At 44.7% G+C, this 12,497-nt stretch overlaps 1 protein-coding gene across 5 annotated transcripts in view; it reads right to left on the minus strand.

The window, feature by feature from the left end:
- Positions 1–2,111: 2,111 nt before the first annotated feature.
- The window catches only part of LOC138666922 (zinc finger protein 665-like), a 129,974-nt gene continuing 119,588 nt past the window's right edge, over positions 2,112–12,497 (minus strand). For all 5 annotated transcript variants that reach the window (XM_069755110.1, XM_069755107.1, XM_069755106.1 and 2 more), the window contains one exon: positions 2,112–4,129. In XM_069755110.1, the coding sequence (XP_069611211.1) occupies positions 2,418–4,129 (1,712 nt within the window). In that variant the 3' untranslated portion in view covers positions 2,112–2,417. The remainder of the gene's footprint in view (positions 4,130–12,497) is intronic.

The following is a 12,497-nucleotide window of genomic DNA, read 5'->3' on the forward strand; positions in this document are numbered from 1 at the left end:
GTCACCTGACAATACAAAGGTGACATAAACCCCACAAATATTACCCCACTTGCCACCGCCACAGGGCAAGTGGGAAGAGCCGGGTAAAGTGCCACAATTAGAGCATCTTTGGATGTGCCAGTTGTGGGGCGGCTGCTGGCTGCTATTTTTAAGCTGGTGAGGGCCAAAATCCATGGGCCTCACCAGCAGGGCCGGCGTTAGGGGCAGGCAGACTAGGCAGCTGCCTAGGGCCCCTGCTGCCCTAGGGCCCCCCAGCCAGGGTTGCAAATACTGCTGATGGCACTGCTCCAGGGCCCAGAGGTGGAGGGGGGCCCCTGCAGGCAGGCCCAGTATCATGCAGGATCAGGCCCCTTTCACTCCCTCCTGTAATCATGGAACACCCAGTGCCGGAGAGAGAGCGGGGCGCAAAGTGCAGGAGTTCAAAGAGGGGGCGTGTCATGCAGGGAGAGACGCTAGCCAATGAACGCTTTCCCCACCAGACTGAGGAGAGCGCTCACTGGTTTCCGTCTGTCCTCTTGCATGGCGCGTCCCAATGGTGAGTACTCACCTGTGGTCGGGGCCTCGGCTGCACAGCACACAGGGACAACAGTGGAGGATGAGCAGGACTTACAGTGTGTCTTCTGCTCCCTCCACTGTTCTATTCGGAGCAGGCTGCGGCATCTCCTCAATGTGAAGAGATGGGGGAGGAACTCACTGCACGGGACAGCACTGCAGAACCAGGGGGCTAATATCAGTCTGCTCTGTGCCCCATCCCCCACAGTTGTTTCTGCAGCCCTCTCCAGCTGAACTATGTGACCTCATCCAGGGCTCATCTGATATCACAGATTAGCATGTGTGTATATACAGTATGCATGTGTGCATCTGTGTATGTACAGTATGTGTGCATCTATGTATGTACAATATGTGTGCATCTATGTGTATGCTTCTATCTGTGTGTATCTTTGTATGTATGGATGTATGTATGGTATATGTGTGTATGTATGGTATATTTGTGTGGCTGTGTGTGTATGCCTGTACAGTGTGTGTGTGTGTGTGTGTGTTTGGTTTTGCCGGAACAAACATCCTTCTTCTCATCAGCACATCGCCCAGTGAAAACTGCAGATATGCTGGTAAGATGATACTGTATAGGGACAGATTGATCTACTAGTGATCATTCTGTCCCCATTATTATTCCTCAGCAGGTGTAAAGAAGCTGGGAAACAAGTGACGAATGACTTCAATATTGTTGATCACACTCGTTTAGTGGCCTGAAATCAGCGCATGTAGCTACAACAAAAATGTTTGTGTGTGATGTGCAATATTTTACTATTTGGGGCCTCATTTTAAACTTTTGCCTAGGGCCCCACTTTGCCTAAAACCGGCCCTGCTCACCAGCCTGAGAATACCAGGCCGCAGCGGTCTCCTTTTTCCTTGCCTGGTTAACAAAAGTAGGGGGACCCCACGCCGTTTTTTTTGGAGGGGATCCCACTATTTGTGCTAACCATCCAAGGTAAGCAGACTGCTGCAGCCTGGTAATATCAGGCTGGTAAGATCCTTGGATATTGGATCCTTACCAGACTGAAATAACAGTCCCAGTACTCTGCTTTACTCTCGCTGGTTAATTAATATAGGAGGACCCAAGGACATATTTTTTTAATTATTTATTTATTAAAAAGGAAAGGACCTCTGTGTGTTTTGCTTCACTTCCTGTGTCATGTATTTCTGGCTGTGTCATAAGATTCACCATTATATAAATTAGTACACATGCGAAGTAAGCTGCGTTCCCGCAATTAATACGCATGTGACTAGGAAGATGTTGTGGTTTTACCAAATTGATAGTAAATGGGAAATTTACCCAGCGGAGACGAAGAGTCTCCACTACATAAATTGACATGCTGCGGTCTGGAAAGACGTGCTGCATGTCCGTCTCTGCGGGTGAGCCGTAAGAGTCGGTGCATGCCTAGTGGACATGGGATTTCTTGAAATACCATCCACTATGCTGTTACAGCTGGATGCTGCAGGTTGGACATTGCGAATGAATGCAAGGCCCAACCCGCAGTGTATACTGACTGTGGGAACATATCCCAATATATCTACAAACAGGAAATCACTCTTTGTTTCCTTCCCAGAAGCCAGCTTTCAATTAGCTTTATTCCAAGTGAAACAAAAACATATGCAATGAAAAAACGCATCAAATACACATGTAAAAAATGCAGGTGACCTGCCAGTGAACTCAGGTGCAAATTTTACCTGCATCAAATCCTGAGCATATACTGAGCCATTCGTGACTGTGGAAATATCAAAAAGGATTCTCCCCTATGAGACTTTTATTGTGACTAAGGAGAGATGTTTTCTTCACAAAATATTTCCCACATGCTGAACAGAAAAAGTCTTCTCCCCTTTGTGGGTGCTTTGGTGACCAAGAAGAAATGATTTCTTCACAAAACATTTCCCACATTCTGAACATGAAAAAGGCTTCTCCCCGTGTGAGTTCTCTGATGTTTGAGAAGAACTGATTTATATGTAAAACATTTCCCACATTCTGAACATGAAAAAGGCCTCTCCCCTGTGTGAGTTCTTTGGTGTCTTTCAAGAATCGATTTACGGTTAAAACATTTGCCACATTCTGAACATGAAAAAGGCTTCTCCCCTGTGTGAGTTCGCTGATGTGTTTTAAGATGTGTTGTAGTTTTAAAACAATTCCCACATTCTGAACATGAAAAAGGCCTCTCCCCTGTGTGAGTTCTTTGGTGTCTTTCAAGAGTCGATTTATAGATAAAATATTTCCCACATTCTGAACATGAAAATGGCTTCTCTCCTGTGTGAAATTTCTGATGTGTGAGAAGACCTGATTTAGTTGTAAAACAATTCCCACATTCTGAACATGAAAATGCATTCTCCCCTGTGTGAAATCTCTGATGTGTGAGAAGAACTGATTTAGTTGTAAAATATTTCCCACATTCTGAACATGAAAATGGCTTCTCCCCTGTGTGAAATTTCTGATGTTTGAGAAGATAAGATTTAGTTGTAAAATATTTCCCACATTCTGAACATAAAAATGGCTTCTCCCCTGTGTGACATTTCTGATGTTTGAGAAGAGCTGATTTCTCTGTAAAACATCTCCCACATTCTGAACATGAAAATGGCTTCTCCCCTGTGTGAATTCTCTGATGATTGAGAAGACTTGATTTAGTTGTAAAACATTTCCCACATTCTGCACATGAAAATGGCTTCTCCCCTGTGTGAAATCTCTGATGTGTGAGAAGATATGATTTAGTTGTAAAATATTTCCCACATTCTGAACATGAAAATGGTTTCTCCCCTGTGTGAAATTTCTGATGTTTGAGAAGAGCCGATTTCACTGTAAAACATTTCCCACATTCTGAACATGTAAATGGCTTCTCCCCTGTGTGAATTCTATGATGTTTGAAAAGACTTGATTTCTCTGTAAAACATCTCCCACATTCTGAACATGAAAATGGCCACTCCCCTGTGTGAATTCTCTGATGTTTGAGAAGGCTTGATTTCGCTGTAAAACATTTCCCACATTCTGAACATGAAAAAAGCTTCTCCCCTGTGTGAGTTCGCTGATGTGTGATAAGTTGTGATGCATTTGTAAAACAATTCCCACATTCTGAACATGAAAATGGCTTCTCCCCTGTGTGAATTCTCTGATGTCTGAGAAGACCTGATTTGTCCATAAAACATTTCCCACATTCTGAACATGAAAATGGCTTCTCCCCTGTGTGAGTGATATGGTGACGAACCAGATGTGATTTCTTCTTAAAACATTTCCCACACTTGGAACAAGAATAGTAATTCTCTACTGTGTGAATTTTTTGATGTTTTACAAAAGATTTTTCGAAAGGAAAACGCTCTTTATATTCTAAACTTGAAAATGACTTTTTTGCTTTATGACCAGTTACTTTTCGAATGCTTATTTCGTGACTTTGATTTTCCTTAATAGTCTTTAATGAATCAGAAGACAGGACCTGTTTGAAAGGATCAGATGAGAGATCATCGCTGTGAAGGAATGATGGTATATCTGGAGTAATGGCATTTACTTTAATTGTATCCTGTGGAATCTCAAGATCATCTGATTTAAAAATTGAAGATGTCAGCTGTCCCTCTGGTCTCCTGGTACAGTCATCTGCCAAGAATAAAATCAAACAAATTTTGAATAAAATATCCTTGACTTATATTTTTTAACTTTTCTACTTAAACTGTCTGTAAAAATAGAAGTTAAGTAAAATATTGATTTACCAAGACATTGACAACTCACAGGCCAATAGAAAATCTCATAAGATGAACAAGTAGACCGTGGTACTCCACTGTTTGTTCACTCTGCTTCCCAAATATCGAATTAAAAGCCACCAAACTGTATTGCAGGCAAAAATAATACCAATAAAAACTTTAGTCATCTGATATTAAGTCCCCACTCAGGTCCATCATCAGTCAGTGGAAAAACAGGTTTCTACATTATTAATGGCTCAAAGTCTTTTGAAAAGCAACATGGCTTCAATAAACCAAACCAGCAATATCAGCGCTGCTGGAAGGTGCCAGATACAAGCTTGTTCTCCTCTGGTTCAGTCCTCTGTGCTCAGCTCCTGGCTTCTGTATTAATCACCTGTTGCGACCCGGACCCGTTTACTGACTACTCTTGCATCTTCTGATTAGAAATTTTCTCTGCCTTCCTGGTTCTGACCCGGCAACCTGAATTTTCTTCTTCTCATCTCATGCAACAGAACAGAAGGTAAAAATGTGGCCCAAGCCTAGGGCTCTTTGTGCAGGTCCAAATCCATGTATATCCTTTAAAGGATGAAGCGCAATGAAATTCCAAGGAATATGATGAGCAAGGCAATCACTGGGATATGGAAAACGGAGTATATAGCACCAATCCTGTTTGTAGTAACCATCTATTGAGCTGCCAGGTGACCATGAACAGCGCCCCCAATACATTTTGTCTCCAAACTATTCCAGCAAGATTTAGATTCCAATAGCTAAATGGCGCTCCTTCTGTTTTGAACCCCGCCATGTGCCCAGACAGTGGAATACAACCGTACATAGGTATTGCTGGATGCAAGTGCAGTGAGAAAATTATTTACAAGGTCCATTAGTTTCTTATTACACTTTTTGATGAATTCCAATGTTATTGCCACATAAAATAACACATGTCAAATTTGAAATATGGGACCCGATTAGGAAAATAAAACTTGCTGCTGGAAGTGGTTAAATTTAGAGTATTTTGGGAAATAACTACTGTAGTCAAAAACTGAGTATAGACAATAATATCTACTGAAATTATCAAACTCAAATGTCTTCATCAGTAAAATATGAGTAACTAATGGTGAAACTTCTCTGGAGTAATTACAGTATGTGGCTTGGTAGTCCCCCCATGTTTTTCGGCTGTCTAAAAGTCGCAAAACATGCGGCCACAGGGACTCAAACTTGTCCTTCAAGAATAGAGAAATTATAGTTTACAGGGAAAAAATGTTAAACAATTTACTGTATAATAACTGGTATATAAGGCAAAATTTAAAAAGTATTTATTAAAAAATTAGAATTTAAAGTAAACCGAAATTGATTTTTTTATATAAAAAACTTGACATCTGAAGGTGACAGAGGAATTATGGAGTATGCTGGTTTTATCAGCTAGGTATTGCTTGACCATATTTGAAAACTTTTCATCCTTGTCAAAAATACACAGAAATCAGGGCCTGGATGCTGGGAGGGTGTCATGAAATTAGACCAGGCCTTTGACAGTGTGCCCCTGCATCTGCTGTACCTGGTGTGCGTCCCCCTCGCCTTTCCTCCTTGGTTGGGCAAGCTGCCCCCTGCTGCTAACGTCTGATGGGAATTTTGTCAACATCTTTTCTATCTGGACTTCTGGTATAGCACCATTTTAGTATACCTCTCCATCTCAGAAGGGATTGAGAAAAAAAAGTTCATCCAGTCTGTTCAGCGCTCCCAGGTATTGACCTTAGCCCTAGTTCTCAGTATGGGCAGAGCATCTCTCTCGCGAACTCTGTTAGCACTAGCAATTCCAGCACAAGCAATGCACCCGAATTACATCATCTCCTGCCTCTGAGAGTTTAAGTCCTTCTTTCCCTGTAGTTCTGTAGGATTAGAGCACCTAAAGGCCCGGATGTCCATCTCATGGTTCCCAAGTCTACTGATGGATTCGCATGGAAGGATGTTTGACAATGCACTGCCTTGAGTAACATGCTCACGCTGTCCCCACACTTTATCTAACTGAACTTGACACTTAACTTGGCACTAACCCTCAGTTGCTGAAAACCTACACAGAGTTGCCAGAGCTTCTGGTCAAGGTACGTGGCATGAGCGCCCATTTTCACAAGTCAGCTACAGCTACCACTGCTCTGTCAGTGTTGCAGCAGCAAGTCCACCGAGGTTTTAGGGTTTAAATATGGGTCGATAGAAGAGAAGATAGCGCTTTACGCTGACGATATACTGCTATTTCTGGGAGACCCGCATGACTCATTGAGCAATGCTATGTGGTTCATCGAGGGATTTGGCTCTCTATCAGGCCTAAAAATAAACTGGAATAAATCAATTTTAATCATTGTGGATGATGTGGGAGGTGAGCTGGGTGATTCTACAGAAGGGGGTAGACTTAAGATAGCAGACCAATTCAAGTATCTGGGGATATTAATCTCTTTGCCAATTACAAATTATTTGCATAAGAATCTGACACCGGTACTGGAAACTCTTAAGGCTAAGGTAGGGGCTTGGTCTAAGCTGCATTTGTCTGTTGTGGGTCGAATTAATCTTATCAAAATTATTCTGATGCCTAAAATGTCGATATTTTGATGCCGATACCTGTGGTCAAGACCTTTGTCAGAACTAGCGACCCGACGGGCACTCACTGGCAGCTGAACAGGGGGTTGGCCTGGATGGCTGGTGCTGGGGACAGCCTGTGACCCTGGTGAGCCATGAGAGCGGTACCAGTGGTGCTTGTAGGAGCTGGGCACTCTCAAGAGAAGACAAACAGGACATGCGGTCACGTGACCGTGAGTTAGAGGGGTGGGCGGAGCCTAGCACCGCTGTTTGAGCCCACAGCGTGGGGCTGCAGTGGCATCGGGGGAAAAGTGCAAAAGGGAGAAGGCACCCGAGAAGACACCCCAGGGATGTAAAAAGGGGTGACAGGAAAACACGTAGTCACACAAGCCAAAGTCAAATACAGAGAGGTCGGCGCAGTATACAGGGGCAGTCAGAAGAATAGTCAGGATGTAGCAAGAGATCAGTAAACCAGAATGGGCAATAGACGGTACAGAAACGGCAGGCAAGAATCACAACAGGGACGGAACCAGATCAGAAACCTAACAAATAGACAGTAGTACATGCACAAAGCAGAGACACACCAGAGTCAGATGCACTCAGCCAAGGTTCAGAGTATAAACGACAAAGATTGGCCGCATAGTGAGGCTATAAAAAGCCTCCCAGACTCCTCCCTCATTTCGGTCTATCGGCCCAGCCGACCGCTGCGCTCTGCAAATGACTTTCGGCTAACCTCTGCACTAATCCGTACCTCCCACTCCTGACTCCAAGACTTCTCCCGCGCTGCGCCAATCCTCTGGAATGCTCTACCCCAAGATATTAGGACCATCCACAACTTCCATAGTTTTAGGCGCTCGCTCAAAACACATTTGTTCAGAGCGGCCTACCATGTTAACTAATCAAAGTCATTTCATGTTTGTGTGTGTAGCCCATTCACTATCTCCATCTACCCCCCACCCCCTGAAGATGGCTGGACCATCATTGTTAATACATCATTGTAAATACACACCTGTACTTTTTATCTCCCCCACCTCATTGTAGATTGTAAGCTCTCACGAGCAGGGCCGTCTTATTTTACTTTATTGTATTGTTAACGTTGTTACCTGTAACGGGGTCTACTGTGCTGTAATACCTCTCCTGCGACGTGGGAAGCCATGCCTGAGCTATCTTTGGGGCGACTGTTCCCTTCAGGGCGCCGAGAGGGTACGAGGAGGTATACTCGCCAAGCTCGCCTGTTGATGATTCGGGGGAGATCGGAACCTTGAAAGGAACCGTCGCCCCCTTCACTCCATAAAATTAAAAAATAAGAATTTACAGAAAAGTAAAAAATAAAATAAAAACGTTGGGGTCTGAACCAGACCCTGTGTGCCTCCTACAGACACTAAGCAAGAACTGGTTAGCTGAGAGCCAGCAGGAGGGTGTATACTGCAGAGAAGGAGCTAACTTTCTTTGTATCACTTAAGTGTCAGCCTCCTAGTGGCAGCAGCATACACCCATGGTCTGTGTCCCCAAATGAGGCGAAGGAGAAATGTACCACAAAACACATAATGCACTATGGATCACCATATATAACAATTTTTCTAACAAAAAAAAAAAAATCAACTACCACAGCTATATACTGAGCAACTGACTACAAAGCCCTAAACACTGCCTACAGACTGCATTCAGCCACTCTCCCTGCTCCTGCAACTCTCTCTTCATCCCTAGCCTAAATGCAATTTGTACAGCTCTGCAAAAATTAAGAGACCACTGCACAGTTTTCTAAACATTACCATCTCTACATGTCTGACAGCCATTCCATTCCAGTGTCAGTTGGATTCCAACCAGAGTACATCTCATTCTACTTAATGTGCTTCTGATTAGGTGATCACCTGAACCAAATCTTATTTAATGAGGGAAAGTATAAAAAACCCTGCTATGGTCTTCACAATCCTCTTGCAATAGGACAAGTTGAATGGCAAAACAAGTGCTAGGAATAGCCCTAAAGTAATTTCGTAACAGGCTTCTAAAGGCAGGCCTCAAGTCATGTAAACCTAGAAAAAAGCCTTTCATCAATGAGAAGCAAAGGAGAGCCAGGCTGAAGTTTGCCAAAGACCATAAGTATTAGACCATAGAGGACTGGAGTAAGGTAATCTTCTCTGATGATTCTAATTTTCAGCTTTGCCCAACACCTGGTCGTCTAATGGTTAGACAGAAACCTGGAGAGGCGTACAAGCCACGGAGTCTTGCACCCTCTGTGACATTTGGTGGAGGATCGGTGATGATCTGGGGATGCTTCTGCAAGGCTGGAATTAGGCAGGTTAATCTTTGCGAAGGACGTATGATACAAGCCGCATACAAGGTTATCCTTGAAAAACACTTGCTTCCTTCAGATCAGGCAATGTTTCCCAACTCTGAGGACTGGTTTTTCCAGCAAGACAATGCCTCTTGCCACACAGCAAGGTCAATTAATGTGTGGATGAAGGAGCACCACATCAAGACCTTGTCATGGCCAGCCCGCTCTCCAGACCTGAACCCCATTGAGAACCTCTGGAATGTAATCAAGAGGAAGATGGATAGTCACAAGCCATCAAACCAATTAGAACTGCTTACATTTTTGTGCCAGGAGTGGCAATAGGTCATCCAATAGCAGTGTGAAAGACTGGTGAAAAGCATGCCAAGATGCATGAAAGCTGTGAATAAAAATCATGGTTATTCCACCAAATATTGATTTCTGAACTCTTCCCGAGGTAAAAAATTAGTATTGTTTCTAAATGAATAAAAACTTGTTTTCTTTGTATGATTTGAGGTCTGAAATCACTGTTTCTTTTTTATTATTTTGACAATTTATCATTTGCTGCAAATAAATACAAAACTTTTAGCTTTGAATTTCAGAGACATGTTGTCAGTAGTTTATAGAATAAAACAACAAATGTCCCGCAAGGTTCAGTCTTAGGGCCCCTGCTCTTCTCCATTTACACCTTTGGCCTGGGACAGCTCACAAAATCTCACGGCTTTCATTATCACATCTATGCCGACGACACACAGATCTACATCTCTGGACCAGATATCATCTTCCTACTAACCAGAATCCCTCAATGTCTGTCTGCTATTTCATCCTTCTCCGCTAGATTTCTGAAACTTTACATGGACAAAACAGAATTCATCATCTTTCCCCCATCTCACGTGACCCCCCCCCCAACGAACCTATCCATTACAGTAAACGGCTGCCCAACCTCCCCAGTCCCACAAGCTCGCTGCCTCGGGGTAATCCTTGACACTGATCTCTCCTTCAAACCACATATCCAAGCCCTTTCCAATTCCTGCCGCCTTCAACTCAAAAATATTTCACGGATCTGTACATTCCTAAACCAAGAATCTGGAAAAACCCTAGTCCATGCTCTCATCACCTCTTGCCTTGACTACTGCAACCTCCTGCTCTGTGGCCTCCCCTCGAACACTCTCGCACCCCTCCAATCTATTCTAAACTCTGCTGCCCGACTAATCCACCTGTCCTCCCGCTATTCCCCGGCCTCTCCCCTCTGTCAATCCCTTCACTGGCTCCCCATTGCCCAGAGACTCCAGTACAAAGCCCTAACCATGACCTACAAAGCCATCCACAACCTGTCTCCTCCCTTAAATTTGTGACCTCGTGTCCCGGTACTTACCTGCATGCAACCTCCGATCCTCACAAGATCTCCTTCTCTACTCCCCTCTTCCCATAATCGTATACAAGATTGCTCCCGCACATCACCCCTACTCTGGAACCCTCTACCACAAAATATGAGACTCTCGCCTACCATCGAAACCTTCAAAAAGAGCCTTGTGAAGAAACCAGATTGTATCTTAATTACCCAGACAGCTACGTTTTTTCATAAACAAAAGAACTGTTTTTTTATCTGTATATTGGCTTGGGAATTTAAGTGTTTATGTCTGGTGGGTCAAAAAGACAGACTGCCCACTGAAATACTATCTAACATACTGTGTAAAGGTACCGTCACACTTAGCGACGCTGCAGCGATACCGACAACGATCCGGATCGCTGCAGCGTCGCTGTTTGGTCGCTGGAGAGCTGTCACACAGACAGCTCTCCAGCGACCAACGATGCTGGTAACCAGGGTAAACATCGGGTAACTAAGCGCAGGGCCGCGCTTATTAACCCGATGTTTACCCTGGTTACCATCCTAAAAGTAAAAAAAAACAAACACTACATACTTACCTACAGCCGTCTGTCCTCCAGCGCTGTGCTCTGCACTCCTCCTGTACTGGCTGTGAGCACAGCGGCCGGAAAGCAGAGCGGTGACGTCACCGCTCTCCTTTCCGGCTGACCGACGCTCACAGACAGAGCAGGAGGAGTGCAGAGCACAGCGCTGGAGGACAGACGGCTGTAGGTAAGTATGTAGTGTTTGTTTTTTTTTACTTTTAGGATGGTAACCAGGGTAAACATCGGGTTAATAAGCGCGGCCCTGCGCTTAGTTACCCGATGTTTACCCTGGTTACCAGTGAAGACATCGCTGAATCGGTGTCACACACGCCGATTCAGCGATGTCTGCGGGGAGTCCAGCGACCAAATAAAGTTCTGGACTTTCTTCCCCGACCAGCGACAGCACAGCAGGGGCCTGATCGCTGCTGCCTGTCACACTGGACGATATCGCTAGCGAGGACGCTGCAACGTCACGGATCGCTAGCGATATCGTCTAGTGTGACAGTACCTTAAGTCTGTAATAGTGGCTGTACATTGAGTGGGTTAAGCTTTGTTTATTGATGTGTGCTTATATGCTAATAGGGCTACTTAATCCCATCACCATTGTTTGCCATATCTTGATGCTGAACTAAAGGCCACTGGGTAATTCTAAAAATAGCTTACAGGCCTTGGGTATAAATTGACTCAGAGTTCACATCCTGGGAGACTGAAGTACACAGAGCTACCAGCAAGACATGCTGCAAACCACACTACAGACAGAAAGAAGGACTGCAGCCAATTCATCATGGCACCATCACGAGGGACACTGGTCTAGGATTCTATAGGATACAACCTAGGGGTTTTCGGCTCCGGTTGGAAGGACACAGATCTGATCCAGTGACCATCTCTGCACCATGGATATGTTTGGAGAAAGCCAGGGTTGGGACCCGCTGGTCGCCTGGTTCCATGGAGATGGTCCGATAAGACAGGTGGTGACTCTCGTGTCAACTGGCTCTGAACCTTGTAGGGACTCTATGGACAGTTCTTGGTCATCTCCCTATGCTTGTCGTTGCCCCTTCTCTGTGCGTTCATCCACAGATGGAGTAGCGAGCCTGGGAGCTCTGACATTGTGTCATACTGGAAACACGTGGAGACGCAGTGATATTTTATATGCGCCCATGTACCCATACAATTCCAGGCATGTTGGGAAGGCTCTGTTTGCTATTGTGTGCTGTGGTTCAATAAAGTATTGCCACCCTGTTTTACCTTAACCCTGTGTTGTCTGTGTAGTGTATTGCCCACTGGGAGATAGAGGGGGCGTTCAGTGGTATGAGCCATGGTCCATGCAGTCTTGCTAAAGACAGCCGGGCCAGCGGACAAGAGCACCCACTGACCCCGCCTCTCCGTAACAAGCCTGAAGACCCACCTCTTCTGACAAGCCTACAACCTGCAGTAACCACCGATCGACCAAACTGCTGCACGATCAGCTCTACCCTCGCCTACTGTATTCTCACCCATCCCTTGTAGATTGTGAGCCCTCCGCGAGCAGGGTCCTCTC

This window comes from Ranitomeya imitator, chromosome 2 (assembly GCF_032444005.1).
Source record: "Ranitomeya imitator isolate aRanImi1 chromosome 2, aRanImi1.pri, whole genome shotgun sequence".
Lineage (NCBI taxonomy): Eukaryota > Metazoa > Chordata > Amphibia > Anura > Dendrobatidae > Ranitomeya > Ranitomeya imitator.